Source organism: Gobio gobio (genome assembly GCF_949357685.1).
Source record: "Gobio gobio genome assembly, chromosome: 16".
NCBI lineage: Eukaryota > Metazoa > Chordata > Actinopteri > Cypriniformes > Gobionidae > Gobio > Gobio gobio.
In genome coordinates this window covers 9608215-9628304 of record NC_137109.1, presented here as the reverse complement: position 1 = coordinate 9628304, position 20090 = coordinate 9608215, and the positions used below count along the sequence as shown (strand labels likewise).

The following is a 20090-nucleotide window of genomic DNA, read 5'->3' as shown; positions in this document are numbered from 1 at the left end:
AACATCAAAATGAAAAAGGCAACTATGACATAAAAAGTCAAATTTATGACCGAAAATAAAATAAAATTGTATGACATTAAAAAGTATGAGATAAGTCATAATTTATGAGTCATAATTAAAATAGAGAATAAAAAGTCTAATTCATGAGTATAATTTATGAGTCATAATTAAAATAGAGAATAAAAAGTATAATTTATGAACATAATTTATGAGTCATATTTAAAATAGAGAATAAAAAGTCAAAATTATGAGTATCATTTGTCATAATTCTGAGAAAATAAAATCTAAATAGAGAATAAAAAGTCAAAATTAGTCAAATGAATCATAATTTGAAGATAAAACATGAAAATTAAAAAGGCAACTATGACATAGTAAAAATTACAGAAAAACAAACAAATTATATGCCATTAAAAAGTATGAGATAAATCCTAATTTATGAGTCATAATTCAGAGAAAATAATTAAAACAGAGAATAAAAAAAGTCCAATGTATGAGTATAATTTGTCATAATTTCTTAGAAAAAGTCAATTTTTTTATTAAAAAGACCAAATGTATTACATAAAAAGTCATAATTACGAGATAAGCCATAATCATCGCACAAATAGTCTAAAATGTATGGATATAATTTAAGAGTCATTATTATGGGGGGGGGGGGGTCAAATTATGAGATTAAAAGGTGAATTATCACATAGTCATTTTGATAAAACAAATCTCATTTATGACATAATGTCATAATTTTGACTCTTTATAACATAATTTGACTTTTAAATATAACACACAATTATGATTTACCAAGGCATGATTTTTTTGACGTGGCAGACATTGAGGCGTGACTTACAGTAAAGACCACCTTCAGACTGTTGAGCATCTCAATGTCCTTCGGAAGACCTTTATCTCCCCATCTGACCAGATAGTTCTCACTGCAGAGAGAGAGAGAGAGAGTGTGTGTGTGTGTTAATGACAAACGCCTGTTAGAGTCAGAACTCGAGAGTGTGTCAGTGAGACGCACCTGATGTTGGTCTGTTTGTTGGGGTCATACAGAGACATGAAGAGCTCAGAATCCTCCCCGATTCGACACACAAAGTTACGCACAAACACATAGAGGCTGTGGGTGGGAGAAGACTGGATCCGTGCGGACACTCCGGAATGATCCATCTGAACGTTGGACTGCACCGAGAAGAACAGAAAACACAGGAATTGATTGATTTAAATCTTCAGGAAAAACCTGACTGTGCAAAGCTCACTACCACAATACTAGGGTGTTGCCATGAGGTTGCAAAGGAGTGTTCTTTAGTACTTGCTGGGTTGCTAGGGTGCTCTGAGTGGTTGTTAAATAATTGTTAAGCGGTTGCTAGGTTGTCTGGGTGGTTGCTAAGGAATCATTATGCAGTTGCTTGGGTGTCCTGATGATTACTAGGGTGCTATGGGTGGTTGCCAGGGTATTATTATCCAGCTGCTAGGGTGCCTGGGAGGATGCGAAGGTGTTACGATGTGGTTTCTAGGGTGCCGGGTGATCTCTAGGCTGTTCTGGGTGGTTGTGAAGATTTTATTGAGTGGTTGCTAAGCATTATTATGGAGTTACCTGGGTGTCTGCGTGGTTGCTAGTGTCTCCAGGTAATTGGTAAGGTGTTGCTAAGGCATTGCTAGGACATTATTAGGGAGTTACTAGGGTGTCTGTGTGATTGCGAGGCTGTTCTGGGTGGTTGTGAAGGCGTTGTCAAGTGGTTGCTAGGGCATTATTATGGAGTTAATATGTCTGTGATCGCAAGGCTGTTCTTGGTGGTTGTGAAAGTGTTGTCAAGTGGTTACTAGGTCATTATTATGGAGTTACTATGTCTGTGTGATCGCTAGGCTGTTCTGAGTAGTTGTGAAGATGTTGTCAAGTGGTTGCTAGGGCATTATTATGGAGTTACTAGGTCTGGGTGATCGCTAGGTTGTCCTAGGTGGTTGTGAAGGTGTTGTCAAGTGGTTGCTAGGGCATTACTATGGAGTTACTAGGGTGTCTGTGTGATCACGAGGCTGTTCTGGGTGGTTGTGAAGGTGTTGTCAAGTGGTTACTAGGTCATTACTATGGAGTTACTGGGTCTGGGTGATCGCTAGGTTGTCCTAGGTGGTTGTGAAGGTTTTGTCAAGTGGTTGCTAGGGCATTACTATGGAGTTACTGGGTCTGGGTGATCGCTAGGTTGTCCTAGGTGGTTGTGAAGGCAGGGCTCCAGAGTGCGACTAAATGGTCGCATTTTGCGACTAAAATTTGAAAGTGTGCGACTGAATTTTACATCCAGTCGCACATGTGCGACCAGTAAATTTGCCTGCTGTCGGTACTGGAGAAATTAAGAAAATACACTTACTAATTATAATTGATAGACGTTATGTCTGGCAAATTCTATCTTTGCCAGCCGTTTCTATATGAGATAATATTAAACCATTTGTCCGTGATGCATTTTTGCCATTCGCAATCCAGAAGAGAGCGAAAGCGAGCGAGCACTGTCACGTGGAGCTGCAGCGAACACAACACCACCGTCAGCTTTAATGAGTGACGATGGCCAAGAGAACTACACAAAAGTTTAGTCTTCTTAAACTTTAGGGATGTGCTGTGATATTAATCTAATTTTATTTTCGATTTTGGCTTCCAAGAATTATAAAAAGATGGTATGAGGTAAAACTATTCCTATAGCCGTGTTCGTCGAGCTCATCCTTCCCTTCACAGCCCTGCGCTGTCATTTCTCCCTAAACCTAAACTAAACGTCAGATTCAGTGATTGTTGTAAACTGCAGTCTCTACTGTTGCTAAACTGCGGGATGTGTTTGATAATAAAGAGCTATTAAATGCACAAAAATCCGCGCAAGAGACGCGGTTTCCAACTTCAAGGCGGCTTATATGTGTGTGCTGCGAAATGGACCGACTTGCACTTAATATTTTAGGCTTCGTGTGCGCGTCTAAACCATCAAATAAACAACAAATAGCCGGTGTCAAAATGACCAGATTGGAGAGTAGTTATTTTAACAGTTTATATATTAAATGGGCGTAAATAGTTTGGAGAAATAGGAGAATATGATATTATTAGTTCTTCATTCGATCGGTCTTAAAGGGGCAGCGTCTATAAACCTGCTGACGATTGAGCCATTAATTCGAATCGAACAAAAGGCAATTAGAAAATATTCACATCTCTTGAATTAATAACTTTTATAAGCTTTTATAAGCATTAATCTATCAATTTATACAGTGAAAACTATGCAGTGTTATTTTACATTTCATTACTTTATTAGATTTCTTTGTAGGTTTGTTCTTTACTGTAATATTAATGTTAGCAGACCTTCCGAATGCCTGCACACTGGTCCATTTACAAAATAGATGTTTTATATTTTTTTTCAAACTTTGTGGTTTCTTTTGCTATAGATATTTTACTTTTCAGATTATAAAGCCATGTTAATTATGTTCTTAATTGTGTTTATTTTTTTTATAAAAAAAAAATGTTTTAAAGTATAATAAAAAGAACCGATAAGAATACTGTTAAAGTACCGGATCGATAAGCAGTATCGGTAAGAGTAGTAATACCATTAAAACCTTAACGATACCGATCCCTATTAGTAATACAGTGGAAATTAGTAGATTTGGTTAGCATGTTGATTTACGGTGTGCGCCCCTAAAATTTCTGGTTGTGCCCCTAAAATTTTCAGTTGGGGGCCACTGTGCTCCTAGTGAAAAAAGTTAGTCTGGAGCCCTGGAAGGTGTTGTCAAGTGGTTGCTAGGGCATTACTATGGAGTTACTAGGGTGTCTGGGGGATCGCTAGGATGTTCTGGGTGGTTGTGAAGATGATGCAAGTGATTGCTAGGGAATTATTATTGAGTTACTAGGGTGTCTGTGTGATCACTAGGCTGTTCTGGGTGGTTGTGAAGGTGTTGTCAAGTGGTTACTAGGTCATTACTATGGAGTTACTATGTCTGTGTGATCGCTAGGCTGTTCTGAGTAGTTGTGAAGATGTTGTCAAGTGGTTGCTAGGGCATTATTATGGAGTTACTTGGTCTGGGTGATCGCTAGGTTGTCCTAGGTGGTTGTGAAGGTGTTGTCAAGTGGTTGCTAGGGCATTACTATGGAGTTACTAGGGTGTCTGGGGGATCGCTAGGATGTTCTGGGTGGTTGTGAAGATGATGCAAGTGATTGCTAGGGAATTATTATTGAGTTACTATGTTTGTGTGATCGCTAGGCTGTTCTGGGTGGTTGTGACAGTGTTGTCAAGTGGTTGCTAAGGCATTATTATGGAGTTACTATGTCTGTGTGATCGCTAGGCTGTTCTGGGTGGTTGCAAAGGCATTGCTAAGTGGTTGTTAGGTCATTATTATGCAGTTGCTGTGGGGTTCTGGGATATTTTTAGTTTGATTAGTGGGGTTACAGTGGACTACATTCACTATGAATTCACAGCAGACTTCAGCCAAAGGAAGGTAGAGCCGTGGGAGCTCATTGCTTTGGTTCGTTCAGCCGTCCTGAACATCTACAAATGTCTCATTAAAACTATCAATGTGATGCCTGAGCATGTGAGAAGCTCTTTGCGGTTTCATTCTGAGGGTTCATCTGCAAACCATTAAATGAAAGTGAACTGAAAACCTGTTCCTCTTTAATTCGCTCTGTGATCTTGGCTGTAGCGTCCTCGTGTGCTCGGAAGAGGCTGATGACGCTGGCTCGCTCGGGGTCGAGAATATTCCCATCAACATCCCGAACCACCACATCCAGCTCCAAGATCCTGGAGGCAGAATAACACTTGATTGGACTCAAGTTTGAGTGTTTGTACTCGCTCACATTTACATGATTATTCCGGGCACACACACAGATCCTTGAAAGAATCTGACAGATGTGTTCTTGCCCGGAGCGCTGTGAAATACTGTGCTCCCATGATGCACCTCAGACGTGATGTCCTTCGTTTCATTAAGACTCGTTCTTGCACATCACAGACAGCAACATTCCAGCATATCACTGGCATGGATTCACATATGTATTTTGCTGTTTTCGTATGTTTCGTATCTATATTTTGTTTGGTTTACCTATATTTAATTATATTATTTACTGAAGACAAGAGTCACTAATAGAATAAGAACAAGGAAACTAATTACAGGCAATAGCACAAATAAATACAATGAAACAAAGATACATCTTACATTTGTGCTTTACAAGTAAAAAAGAAATGTTAAATGTTTAAAATGTTTATGTTAATGTTTAAAAACTGCATATTCTTCACTGTATGAACTAGAGCTGCACGATTCTAGATAAATTGAGAATCACTTTTTTTTTTTAAAAAGAGATCATGATTCTCCCATGATTCTGAACACACAACAAAAAAAAAAAAACGTAATTTACCAGCGGTTCTGAAAAAATTTGAATGAATGAATGAATAAATGGACTCGCGCATAAAGACTTCACTTCTTTCATTACTGGATGAATCAGCGTTTTTGAACAAATCTCTAAAATGAATGAATAGTCTCAGCCTCAGACGTCTGATGCATATGGCACACTTATCTGGAAACACTTCAGGAGTTTCGAAGTCGTCATTTGATTGGAGAGGCGAGTGTGTCAAGTTCTTTAACGGTCCACCTTGAATCTAATGCTGTCGCCAAACTCCCTCGTGAAAGAAGAATGCCGTGTTGTGTTGTGTTTACAACTGTGACAATGACCAATTGTGATTGGTTGCGTTAAATGTAGGGCTGCACAATATATCGAAATTAACGAAATATCGCAAATATGCATATCGCAAGGGCACGCAATATCTGAATGATTTTAATAGGCTAATTCAACATTGAGAAAATTGTACGTTTTAGGTCGACGAATATAGCAGAGAATAGACTGTGCACACGACTGTTACTTATGTAACTTGCTTGACGTTAAAAAGAGTTATTAAACGCGATAACTTGCAAAAAACAACTCCTTGCAGTCTCGCGCTGTCTGACACACACACCGAAACGTGCGCACAAGCCGTTTTTTTTCGTGTCTTGTTACACAAATACACACACAGTTATGTCAAAATGGCTGTTTTGAGTAATTATGTAAACAGTCGGTTATGCTTTAAGTGAACGATATCAGTTAGGGAAAGAAACTGAATGCGTGTCAATAGGATCCGTGCATTAGGTCTTAAAGTGACAGCCTGCACATACATACAGTAAACCTGCTAATACAGCAAACCTGCCGCTGTCTGTCAAACAACAAAAGAAAAAAAGAAAATCACTCAGTGCTCTTGGCTGAATAACCTTTGTAGCTTTATTATGTATCAGTGTATATTTAATTCATGTGAAGAAAGATAACTTAAAATAACAAAAATATTCGTCCACCCCTAGTTCAGGTGTGTTTGTTTATCTGTTAAGTTTTAGGTTGATATAACTATGTATTACCAAGTCAAGCAAAGAGTTTATGGTATTTTAATATTGGCATAACATTTTTTGTTTGTTTACATTGATGTTAAAATTGTATTGTCAGATTTGTGACATACATTTTTGCTAAAACACTGCTGGTCACTTTCAGAAGTTGTAGCGATGCTTTCGTTTCCCAGAAAGAATGTGAAACACATAAATGGCATCATTCTTCATTAAACATTAATATAATTTAAATAGATTTCACACACTTAAAGCAATATCGTATCGTATCGTATATCGAATATCACATTATTTAACAAGGATATCGCATATTTCTTCATTTTTCTTCAATATCGCACAGCATTAGTTAAATGTCAGTCAAACGTCCTCTTGGGCGGTCCAGAGTCCAGGGCCCTCATTTATCAACACTGCGTACGCACAGATTTGTGTGTGTAATGAGTGTGTAAGAACAGTTTCACGCAAAGTGTGGGATCTACCAACTTGTACTTGTACGTAGAAATGTGTGTAAATATAAGCACACCTCTGAGCATGCTTATGCAGATAATCTAGTGGTGGAATAGCGACACTACACATAAAAAGCATTTAGCATTTTTGTAGTTTTAAACACGATGAGTAAATGACCTATCGGTAACCCCCCCCCCCCCCCCCCCCCCCCATAGTTACTGTTGCTAACTCTGACAAACAAACGGAGTTGCTAAGTGTCTTACAATGACAGCTGTTAGTGTGAAAACCTTATCCCAAGATGTTTTTGGACACAGAATGTAGCGGACCCCGTCCGAATGATGGCCAAACTTAACTGATAAGTTTATTACATCGTTTTTCACCCCGGAAAAAAATCACAGCAAGAGTTGAACAAACAAAGCAGAAGTGCGCATTAACGTCTCATTCACAAACTCTCTCTCTCCGTTGCATTATCATTAACATACACAGCAAAATATACAAAAACACTCATACAACTAACAGTGAACAAACATATACAGACCGTGTGGCTTTTTGGGGGTGCTAATAAACTGTAAACGTTGTGTCTGAAAACAACTCCGATAAACTGCTAGCTCTCCCTTTCACTACCTGTAGACTATAATACCCATCAAAATAGAAGTCCTCCTTAGTAAGACAGATAATGCAGACCTTAAACATATCTAAACTCACAGAAATATCAAAAATATATACAAAAACAAATCGTTTTTTGTTAACGTTACATGACGTGAGAACAGTTAGTTATTTCGGTTTGTATGTTAGCAGGGACTTAATGAGAGTATGACAACCAGAAACTCCTCTCAGGATACATGGAATCAATGTTACAGTACCCCAAACACATCGTTTGACCATTTTTGTAGCATAAACACTATCAAACCGATGAGAGCTTCGGATTTTTCCAATGTTTCTCTATGGCGCTGAAACCTAAAGATGTCCGAGTTTCGGTCCCAGCACAACTGATACTCAACTGTCATTGGCTCATCTGCGTTCAAGGGGCGGGGCTTACCAATAGGTCAATTGGTGTCAGACCATATAAAAGACAGCTGTGACAAATGTTGGATGCAATTATTTCCTTGGCCCCAACCTACATCCAATTCCCTTTCCGAAATCCTCAACAAGCTGAAATAAAATGGGGCTTTCATGCTATCGCCAGATTCCCAAACATAGTTGGCGCCATAGACTGTACACAAGTCGCCATCAACCAACGTATTTAATGATGTAAACAGAAAAGGGTTTCATTCTTTTAACATGCAAATCATGTTATGCAAATTTGTTGTTGTTAAACGTCATTACGCGACTCATTCTATGTTTGTGAAGTTCCTCTTCTTTGCTCTCTTTGCCATTATTACGGTGAGGAAAAAACATAGATTTTTAAAGGGAAGTGTTGTCACCATATATAGTTCATTGAAGGTGCTTCCGAATGCTAATGACCGTGAACGAGCATGGTACTTGCGCACATGTGGGATTTATCAACAATGATTGCTTACTCATGTTTGATAAATACAGATTTTATTGTACTTAGGCACATTCCAAATTTTATTCGTACGACAAAATATAGAATCTTTTCTACGCACTTTTGATAAATGAGGGCTTTGTCCTTCTGTCATCAGTCTGAAGTAGTGTTAATTTCGTCAGACGAGACGAGACTAAATATGTTCGTTAACGACCTTTTTTTCCATGACGAAGACGAGACGATGACGAGACTGCACCAATGTCCAAAAACACTGACTAAGACTAAATTAACATGCATTATTGTTGACGAAAAAGGACGAGACTAAAATGTTTTGCATAAAATAAAAACTAAGATAAAATCTCTCTTCATTTTCGTCTACAATTGTCTCTACTTTTTCATCATGAGATGAATATTCAGCTGTTCAAAATATTCCGAAAGAGTTCCCGCTGTTGCTCGAGTAGGTTACAGGTCTCTCTCAGACTCCGCCTGTCATCTCGGGGGGCACGCGTGGTCACTTGGTTCCCGGAGCGCTCAACACTTCTAGCGCTGTGTCAGTGTATGTGAATGGCTTAAGCCGCGCAAGTTACACAACAGCTTCACTATACAGGTGTTTGCAGCAATTTTTGGTAAACCGCACAGCATAGTGTGCGTCAGCCACATTTACAGTATCATTTTATTAGGGAGAGTGGTAGAGATGCAACATTGTTAACATTAATATTAATGTTTTTCTTGTATTTAACCCTCAGGTATTCCTTAATTAAGTCACACTTATACTCATTGGTGGTCAAATGTGACCATACACCTTAACTATTTTAAAAATAAATAGCCTATATTTTAATTCAATAATATTTATTGAATATTTTGAGGAGATCTTTTGGTACTAAATACTATTTGTGCAATACTTATGGTCCATTAATGACCACTTAAAATATTTTTCTTCTAATATTTTTATTATTTATATTACAATTAGTGTCTTAATTAAGGTTAAAATAGAGAATTCCACTGCAAAGAGGTAAATTAGAGCCATTTTGTGGCTGGAAAAATACAAAAATTCACTTGTAATGCCATTACCCACTGGGTGCCTGTATGGCTCTTTAATAATACACATGTAGTCTAGTTGCTCAAAAAAGTATTGCAGATCATAACTGCTTACTTATTTGTGAAATTTTGTTATATATATTTTATGTTATTTTTATGTAACTTATTTTGCCACAAAATATATTGAGTTTTCCTTTGACTAAAGCTAGACTAAAATGGCTAGACTTTTGGTCGACTAAAACTTGACTAAGATACCTTGTGTTGTCTTTTGACTAAAACTAGACTAAAATGACAAGACTTTTAGTCGACTAAAACTTGACTAACAAAAAAAGATATGTGAATGACTAAATATGACTAAAACTAACAAGGACATTTGGCACAAGACTAAGACTAAGACTAAATTAAAAATAGGTGACAAAATTAACACTAGTCTGAAGGTCTGGCTACGCGAGACTATGAATGAATGATGCAAAAAAAGTCACTTGTCGCTACCTACTGATATAGATAGACAGGTGATTTAGGAATGATATTGTGTGGGTGTTTGAATCGAGATTGCGATCTTTAAACGATTAATCATGCAGCACTAGTATGAACTGAATATAAATCTATATTTAAGCTACAAAAGTTATTCAGTCAAGAGCAGTGAGTGATTCTCTCTTTGATTTATGTTGCTTAATTGACAGACGGCAGCAGGTTTATTAGGCGGCTGTCGCTTTAAGACCTATTGCACACAGATCCAATTTTCTCCCGACTGTTTACATTGACTTCCACCGATATTAAATATCTCATTATGATGACATAACTCATTATCTTGAGAAAGCACAAATTAACTTGTAATCGTGAATCCATGACACACAAAACAGCCACAGCGAGGGAGGTTTTTCTCTGCAGTAATTCATTACCGTTCAGGTGTCAGAAAGACATTTTCATCCCTAGAGGTTTGTTAATTAATTCCTTAATGATAATGTACAAATTAACTAATACATTAAGAACAGCCCGGAGCAAACCACAGAAGCTCTGAAGAGAAAATAAACCAGCCGAGAAGATCCTATTAGTCTACATTTGATTGGATCTGTTATAAAGGTACTGTTTGTACCACTTGTAGATGATAATACCATAATATTGTATGATTACTTTTAAATACTATGGTATGTGCTTGATTCTCGAAAGCAAACAATGCAATGGTCAAAAATTGCACCCTTGCTGATAAACAGACATGAACACAAAAGGAATAGACACTTGGAATATGTACTTATTTCCGTAGTCGATCTTTGAGGTGATTTTCTGTTTGAGTTCTTTAAACTCGTCACTCGGCAGCGTCCCGGACAGGAGCTGGGAACGCCACTCCATAAGATCCCACATCAGCCTCTGGACCTGACTGAAACGCTCCTTCTTACTGGACTGCTGGAAAACAAAACAAAAAAATCACTGATAAGAAGGCTGTGCACACGTATTGGCCTTATTATTTTGGATGTTTGCCTTATTTGAAACAATCAGAGTCTCATTTCCCATTCCCTTTAAAAGCCAGCTTTTAAACGCTTGCACCATGGCGGATTCGCAACTCACCGACAATGCGCCTGAACGTGAAAATGATAACTGCGTTGGGCTGAAACTAGCAAAAAACACCTGCGTCACGTTTGGCGTCACATTGCGCCGGGTGTGTGATAGGGCCATTTCAGTAAACAGTTCTTAAAAGACTCTTTTTTCCCCTACATTCTTAAAATAAAGGTTCTTAATTGATATTGATGGTTCCATGAAGAACCTTTACCATCCATGGAACCTTTCCATTATACAAAAGGTCCTTTAGTGGGAAAAAAAAGTTTCTTAAAAAGAAACAAAAATGGTTATTTTAAGAACTGTTCACTGAAAGATAATTTTTCTTGAATACTGTAGTGTCAAGAACATCTTTTCAAAATATTAAGAACCTTTTGCATAATGGAAAGGTTCCGCAGATGGTTCTTCATGGAATCATTGAAGCCAAAGAACCTTTATTTTTAACACACCCACATGTAAACGTCTTACCAAATACAGTTGTTTCCAGATGCTGCCCCATTCTCTCAGTGTGGTGGTCACCTCCTTCACCAGGGGCATCTCAACAGAGGTTATAACCTCCTCATCTCTACAGAAGAAGAGAGAGAGTGGGTCAGTGGATGGATGGATGGGCAGATAGATAGATAGATAGATAGATAGATAGATAGATAGATAGATAGATAGATAGATAGATAGATAGATAGATAGATAGATAGATAGATAGATAGATAGATAGATAGATAGATAGATAGATAGATAGATAGATAGATAGATAGATAGATAGATAGATAGATAGACGGATGGATGGATGGATGGACAGGTGGATGGATGGATGGATGGATGGATGGATGGATGGACAGGTAGGTGGTTGGATGGATGGATGGACAGGTGGATGGATGGATGGATGGATGGATGGATGGATGGACGGGTGGATGGATGGACGGATGGATGGATGGATGGATGGATGGATGGATGGATGGACGGGTGGATGGATGGATGGATGGATGGATGGATGGATGGATGGATGGATGGACAGGTGGATGGATGGATGGATGGATGGATGGACAGGTGGATGGATGGATGGATGGATGGATGGACAGGTGGATGGATGGATGGATGGATGGATGGATGGATGGATGGATGGATGGATGGATGGATGGATAGATGGATGGATGGATGGACAGGTGGATGGATGGATGGACAGGTGGATGGACAGGTGGATGGATGGATGGATGGATGGATGGATGGATGGATGGACAGGTGGATGGATGGATGGATGGATGGATGGATGGATGGATGGATGGATGGATGGACAGGTGGATGGATGGATGGATGGACAGGTGGATGGATGGATGGATGGATGGATGGACAGGTGGATGGATGGATGGATGGACAGGTGGGTGGATGGATGGATGGACAGGTGGATGGATGGATGGATGGATGGACAGGTGGATGGATGGATGGATGGATGGATGGATGGATGGATGGATGGATGGATGGATGGATGGATGGATGGATGGATGGATGGATGGATGGATGGATGGATGGATGGATGGATGGACAGGTGGATGGATGGATGGATGGACAGGTGGATGGATGGACAGGTGGATGGATGGATGGACAGGTGGATGGATGGATGGATGGACAGGTGGGTGGATGGATGGATGGATGGACAGGTGGATGGATGAATGGATGGACAGGTGGGTGGATGGATGGATGGACAGGTGGATGGATGGATGGATGGAAGGACAGGTGGGTGGATGGATGGATGGATGGATGGATGGATGGATGGATGGATGGATGGATGGATGGATGGATGGATGGACAGGTGGATGGATGGATGGATGGACAGGTGGATGGATGGATGGATGGATGGATGGACAGGTGGATGGATGGATGGATGGACAGGTGGATGGATGGATGGATGGACAGGTGGGTGGATGGATGGATGGACAGGTGGATGGATGGATGGATGGATGGACAGGTGGGTGGATGGATGGATGGATGGATGGATGGATGGATGGATGGATGGATGGATGGATGGATGGATGGATGGATGGATGGATGGATGGACAGGTGGATGGATGGATGGATGGATGGACAGGTGGGTGGATGGATGGATGGACAGGTGGATGGATGGATGGATGGATGGATGGATGGATGGATGGATGGATGGATGGATGGATGGATGGATGGATGGATGGATGGACAGGTGGATGGATGGATGGATGGATGGACAGGTGGATGGATGGATGGATGGATGGACAGGTGGATGGATGGATGGATGGATGGATGGATGGATGGATGGATGGATGGATGGACAGGTGGATGGATGGATGGATGGATGGATGGATGGATGGATGGATGGATGGATGGATGGATGGATGGATGGATGGATGGATGGACAGGTGGATGGATGGATGGATGGATGGATGGATGGATGGATGGATGGATGGATGGATGGATGGATGGATGGATGGATGGACAGGTGGGTGGATGGATGGATGGATGGATGGATGGATGGATGGATAGATGGATGGATGGATGGACTGGCGGACTGACTGACTGACAGATGAACGGAAGGACATACTCACCCTCTCTTTTCGACGATGACTTCCTTTAGCACAATAAAGTTTGCAGGAAATGCTCCCTTAAATAAAGGAAGAAAGTAAATCAGCCAACAGGTAGTAGAGGAAGTTCAGGTCAGATATTCAGGAAGAGAACATTCTCCTCTTGTACAAACACTATCAAATAAACATGAATTTACTCACTTTTCTCTCTTTGTTCTTGATCACGTAACCTTTATACCATCCTGGAACAATAACAGGCTGGTTTAGATTTCAGGCAATTTATGAGAACATTTCTGTAGTCAAGTCACCTTTACTTATACAGCGCTTAACAGGAAACATTCGGGCAAGGTTCTCTCAAAGTTATGAGCAAATGTTTGTAATGTCAATAAAACGTTTGTTCAAAGTTATCTGGTTTTCATAATGTTCTCAAAATTATATCACAAACACAATGAAACATCACTCATGGGACTTTTTTCTGAAACAGTTTACTTGGATGTTGTTAGTCTAACATTTTTTAAATGTTACTACTTGTTTCAGAATGTTTAGAGAGCATTCAAGATGAGTCAAAACAGTAGCAGGAATCCCTCCGTCACACACACAAACGAAGATCTGCTGCGAGACGCGGTTCTGATGCCTGTACCGAACTGTGATGGGCAACATCGCGACTATGACAAGAAAAAAATTGGTATGTTTGAGCATTTTGTCCTTTTTAGGGTCGCATCTTCCTGTTTTTGGTTAGTTTACGTGTCTTTGGTCCGTGTTGCGTTTATATTTAATTGGAACCGCATCAGAGTTGGTCTGGAAGCGGACAGAGAACCATACTTTCAGCGGCCTGTCCTCGTTTGGTGCGCACCAGGGTTCAGATGGCAGCATTCACACTTATTTAAATGAAACGCATTAAAGGGTTCGTTCACCCAAAAATGAAAATTAGCCCATGATTTACTCCCCCTCAAGGCATCCTAGGTGTATATGACATTCTTCTTTCAGACGAATACAATCAGAGTTATATTACAAAAGTCCTGCCTCTTCCAGGCATTATAGGGCCCTTTCACACCTACCTTGTTTGGTCCGGATTTTCGGACTTTTCAGTTTGGTCCGGATCAAAATTGCAGGTGTGAATCCTCCCCCGTACCACGGTTCGGACCAAACAGACGAGATTTGGTCCAACGAAAAGAGGTAGTCTCGGTCCGGATCAAACTGAACAAAGGTTCGGTTCCTTTCTAGTCTGAAAGCATTTTCTGTATGGCTCGTACTTTCAGACCATTTACAGGAAGTTCCTGTTTATGTTTAAATATTTTAATGTTATTTTTAAATTTCATCTAGGCTACATTGATTATGAAAAGTGAAAATATGCGCAATATGTCAGAAGACAGAAGGTCACAAATGATTTTGAACAACATTTTGTATGATTTTGCTTAGAAAGCATTTCTTTCATGTGAATTTCGTTTTGTATAAATTGTATCTTAATTTTAATCAACGTTTAATCAGATAATTGCCTGGATTTAATAAATAAGAAGCAAATAGTCTATAGCAGACAATAATCGCGGGAGCGAGCTTTGCACATGAACTTGAGCGCGTCTCAAATAAACCGAAACTCAGCAGGCTACTCGTCTCACAAACATGAGAAATATGTGTATATAAAGCTTGAAATGTCCACTTTTAAACGTGACGAAAAGAAAATAGTCAAGCAATGCGCACTGTTCAATAGTGGCAACGATATGCGTCCGTTCATTCATTCTTGTCAAAGACGCTGACGTCAGACGCACGTCTGTTTACAAACCAATCAATGTCCAGATGCCGCCCACATAGACGATGACGAGTGGACACAAGTGTGTCATGTAAAGTTCTTTAGTGCGCTCGCATAATTGCAATGTGAAAACAAACCAAAACTAACCGAAAGTATCAAATGTATCAAAACATGAACTTCGGTCCGGACCTTGGTGCGGACTTTCAGGTGTGAAAACGCCCTTAATGGAATTGACTTGATTGGTCGTTTATGAAGTCCATAAAAGTGCATCTATCCATCATATATCTGCTCCACACGGCTCCGGGGGGTAAATAAAGGCCTTCTGAAGCGAAGTGACGCATTTGTGTAAGAAAAATTTCCATATTTAAAACTTTATAGACTAAAATAACTATCTTCTGGTGGTTGACTTATGGCAGAAGAGTAACCCTTGACCCTTGACGCATGTGTATTGACGAACGCAGAAGCACAGAGGATAGAGCAAAACAAAACACCGGTCATGAATTAGAGTCTAAAGTGAGAATTTTTAAAGAGAAATGGTGGAGGATTTCGATATAAGAGAAGAGGGGCTTGAGTTTGTTTCCCAGCCCGATCCGCGAGAGGCGTCAAAGCTTGAGATGCTCCTGTACATCACATCATGGGATACTCTTTTAGCAGAAGTCGACCGCATATCCCTGACCGCCGGAGGCTAGTGATTTTAGTCTATAAAGTTTTAAATATGGATATGTTTCTTACACAAACGCACCACTTCACTTCAGAAGGCCTTTATTAATCCCCCCGGAGTCGTGTGGAGCAGTTACATGATGGATAGATGCACTTTTATGGACTTCAAAAACGACCCATCAAGTTACTGCCATTATAAAGCTCGGAAGAGGCAGGACTTTTTTAATATATCCCCGATTTGTCCTGTATTCGTCTGAAAGAAGAATGTCATATACACGAGAATGACTTTAGGGGATAGTAAATCATGGGCTAATTTTAATTTTTGGGTGAACTGTCCCTTTAACAGAGCAATCACACCAGGGTTTGTTTTAAACAAACCAAACATGCCAAGTGTGAACACACCCTTAAACCCCAGCTCAAACAGCAGAGCAAGCAACACCACGGTCATGGGTTTGATTCCACAGGGAATGCATTAACTGATCCAATATATCCTGTAATTCGCAGGAAAAAGATCTGTTAAATGCATAAATGCAAAATCCCAGAATCCCTCACCTTCACATGATTCCTGTATGTGCACCGTGTCCCCGACAGCCAAGGACAACTGCTTTTCCGCTTTGGCGATGAAATTCCACTTAACTTCAGAGAAAACACAAATCGCATAAAAATCATCAGATGCATTTTAAAATACATAAAGTGAAGTCACAGTTTGGATTTATTTCTCAAGTGATGCTCAGCAAAAACGGCCGAATGAGATCATTTAATGCCTCCATTCAGACATCAAACGATGTGAAACTGTCCTCCACTACTTTGCTTTGTTCTTGTCTGGCGTGAAACGGGTCCTGCAATTCATGTCTGGAGCACAAATGTTGCAGGACGACACACACACTGAACTTTAACTCTTTAGCCAACATCAATGACATAAAAAGTTCAACTGCTTCTGCGACATAGAGAACCATATTACACACACACACACACACTTCATTTCTGCAAGTACGAGTTCGTTGGCCTACTTCCTCTCAGTGCAGCTTCCTGTACAACAGCACACACACAGATACACGCCGCCATCAGCATGTTTACAATTTAAATAACATGCAATAAGAAATTCATATGCATTTACATGAGCAGACAGCTTTTTGTAATGAATTAATTCATACGTTTTAGCTTATATATTTATGAAATATCCTCATTTCTTCACTAGTGAGCTACAAAACTGCTGACTACACCAGAACCAGAGGCACTAACATCGGCAATCACTTTTGCATTCATTTCAAGACAGTTTTGAGCAAACATAACTCATATGGCGTGAGTTCTACATTCACAAATAACCCTAAATAAAGTTCCTCGAATCAGTGTCACCATCTCAAGCTAGCACTGCTCTTCCTGGACGCTTCGCAAATGAGCTTCGGTTGATTAAAAGGGATTTCGAATGTCATTTGCATGAAATATTTCTTCCCAAAGAATGGTCACCATAACCAAACACTTGAAGAGACTTGAAGAGTTCTCACATGTGTTTAATTTAACTTTGTCTAAGATGCTTCGCCCTCAATTCCTTAAGAGAAAAGACACAATCAGTGTTATTGTAGTATACTTTAAATCAAATTTTTTAGTATTTTTTGCTTGTTTTTATCAATTGAAAATGTTTCACAATGAAAAAATTATATGACAACATACGTTTTTATAATAAGTTAAGCCAATTAAGCAACTTTTTATAGGTTAAGTCGGTTTAATGTCATTTAAGTTGAAATTACTTAAAGATCCAAGTTGATTGTACTTCATTTAAGGCAGCAACTTTTTTAAAGGTTATTTTAGTAAAAAATCAAGTTAAACGAAATGAAAATGAGAAAAATGTTGCTTTTGCAACTAGCTGAAATAAAATAAGTTTAAGGGTTTTATATTTTATTGTATTTCAAGTAATGAAAATGTTTTTAACTTTAAAGATAATGACCCAAATAAGTCATTAGTTGTCCAACATTAAGAGCAGAGAACTGTAAAGCTGAATGTGGAGAGCAGCTCAGATCCTTTTATGAGAAACACTTGAGATCTCAGACTTTTGATTGCACACTTGAGCAAATATGAGCACATTTGGAGACACTAGTGAGATGTAGCACTAGAAGAGGCTTGTGTGAGATGTGAAACATCTGACATCTCATTGCTGTCCAGGAGAAACAATTAACCGATCTCATTTCACGCAGATCGCCTCTAAAAACTCAATGTTGCTCCTGTGTTATTAAATGTTGACAACCCTTAAAAGCACATTCATTCTGCAAACAGGCTGAAGAAGCAAATCCTTCAGACTGAAAATGTGCAGAGGTTCATTTCAGTTGCATGAAATTGTATTTTCTCACTTTAATAAACCACATGCTTCTATATTAAGCACATTTTTCCAATGCATTTCTAATGTTAACAAGCATTCCACGACCGCACCGCATCACAAATCTGACTTTTTGCAGGATTTCAAAGCAAAACAAGTGCTAAATGATAAAACGCTGCAATCTGTTTAGGCCAGTGACTGTTGGGCCGCTTGACTGATCCGTCTCTGCCCACATCCTGAGAAATAGGAACTGAATTCAAGAAACTGTAGACGACCGCTGCGAGGAGAGCCAGGAATATACACCAACACACGCACACACACGCAAATACACAACTTTCAAACAATCATTCCTGCACAGGTGAATCACATGCACACACAAAAGAAAGGCCAAACTCACCAACTCCATATCTTTCAGAGCTAGTTTTTGTCCAAGGAGCCATTGGTTGGACTGTAAAACGCTCCCCTGCGAGTCTCTTTCTGTCTGTATTTAATCTTTCGGAATATCTCAGTTCCTTTCTTATGTCCTACACTAGCTGTTTTTTTGGGTGAGGGTGTGAGAAGTAACCAGCATGAAGTGCTCCTCCTCCTCTCTGTCTGACTGTCTGCTTCTTCCTCTTCCTCTTTTGGCCTTCCATCGCTGACAAATGTAACGCAGCACAACTTCATGATGACTAAAGCACACGTTTCAATGGCTTTTATCGATTAATGTCTGGGGATCATGTATGTGTTGAGTACAGTGTATTACGGTGTGTGTGATGGAGCACGTAAATCATCATTTATGAATCTTTAATGCTGGAGGAAACATCTGGCGCGGGACGAGACAAAGCACAGATTCCCCTAAGATGTTTGATTTATGTATCCGAGAGACTTAATGCAAGCAGGTTTATGCAAACACACAAACAAGCTGCTCTATATCTTTACTCTACAACCATCAAAATAATGTCAATATTGAGGCGCAATACCTACAGCAGCCTACAGAGCGCAACGCAAACACAGCTTGCTGAAGAGAAGCAGCAGGGTTATAAAAACATCTTAAAATATTTCAGTTCATTGAAATAAAAAAGCTAAAATAAAAAGAAATCTCAAAAAACTCAAACTGAACTAAAACTAGAAACGTTGCCTTGGCAATAAACTGAAATAAGTTGAAGTACTAAAATTATTAACATGGAAATAAAAAACTGAAATGAAAATAAATTACATTTAAATAGCAATATTAAAAATAAACGTACATTTACAAAAGTATAAAAAAATTTAACAAAAATTTAACATGAACACTAAAAATATGAAAACAAAAGCTCATTCAAAATATTATCAAACTATAATAGAACTCAAATAAAAACTAAAATAGAAATGTAGAAATTACTTTTAATTTTAGTTCATTTCATTGTGTTTTTGCCATATTTATTATTATTTTAAGAATGTATATATACACGTTTTATTCATTTTATAGAGATGTTGCCTTGGCAAGAAAACTAAAATAAGTTGTATAGTTATTTAATGGAAATAAAAAATAACTGAAATTAAAACAAATTAAACCGAAACAGCAATATTTAAAAAGAAAATCAATTCACAAAAGCACACAACAAAATTACTAAAAATTAAACAAAAATGTACATGAAAACTGAAAATATAAAACACAAAAGCTTTTTCAAAATATTAGCCTAATTGAACTATAATAGAACAAATAAAAACTTAAATAATACAGATTTTTTTTATTAATCCTATACCTTTTTATTAAAATTTTAGTTAAAGTTTTAGCAATTTCTTTATTTTTAATATAATTATTTTATCTATGTTTTTTATTCATTTGTATTTCAGTTTTTTAATACATCAAAGTTTAACTAAATTAAAATGAGAAATGTTGTTTTAGCTTAAATAAAATAAGTGTATATTTCAATTAAGTTTTTATTATTTCAGTTAACTTTTATTTTATAGGTAACAAAAAAT

At 38.6% G+C, this 20090-nt stretch overlaps 1 protein-coding gene across 1 annotated transcript in view; it reads right to left on the bottom strand.

The window, feature by feature from the left end:
• The window catches only part of dock2 (dedicator of cytokinesis 2), a 185008-nt gene extending 166269 nt beyond the window's left edge, over positions 1 to 18739 (bottom strand). The window contains 9 exon segments of the mRNA XM_079839088.1: positions 839 to 920; positions 1010 to 1167; positions 4604 to 4739; positions 10578 to 10729; positions 11348 to 11444; positions 13450 to 13505; positions 13627 to 13667; positions 16385 to 16468; positions 18541 to 18739. Of these exon segments, the coding sequence (XP_079695214.1) occupies positions 839 to 920; positions 1010 to 1167; positions 4604 to 4739; positions 10578 to 10729; positions 11348 to 11444; positions 13450 to 13505; positions 13627 to 13667; positions 16385 to 16468; positions 18541 to 18583 (849 nt within the window). The 5' untranslated portion in view covers positions 18584 to 18739.
• Between the last annotated feature and the right edge of the window lie 1351 nt (positions 18740 to 20090).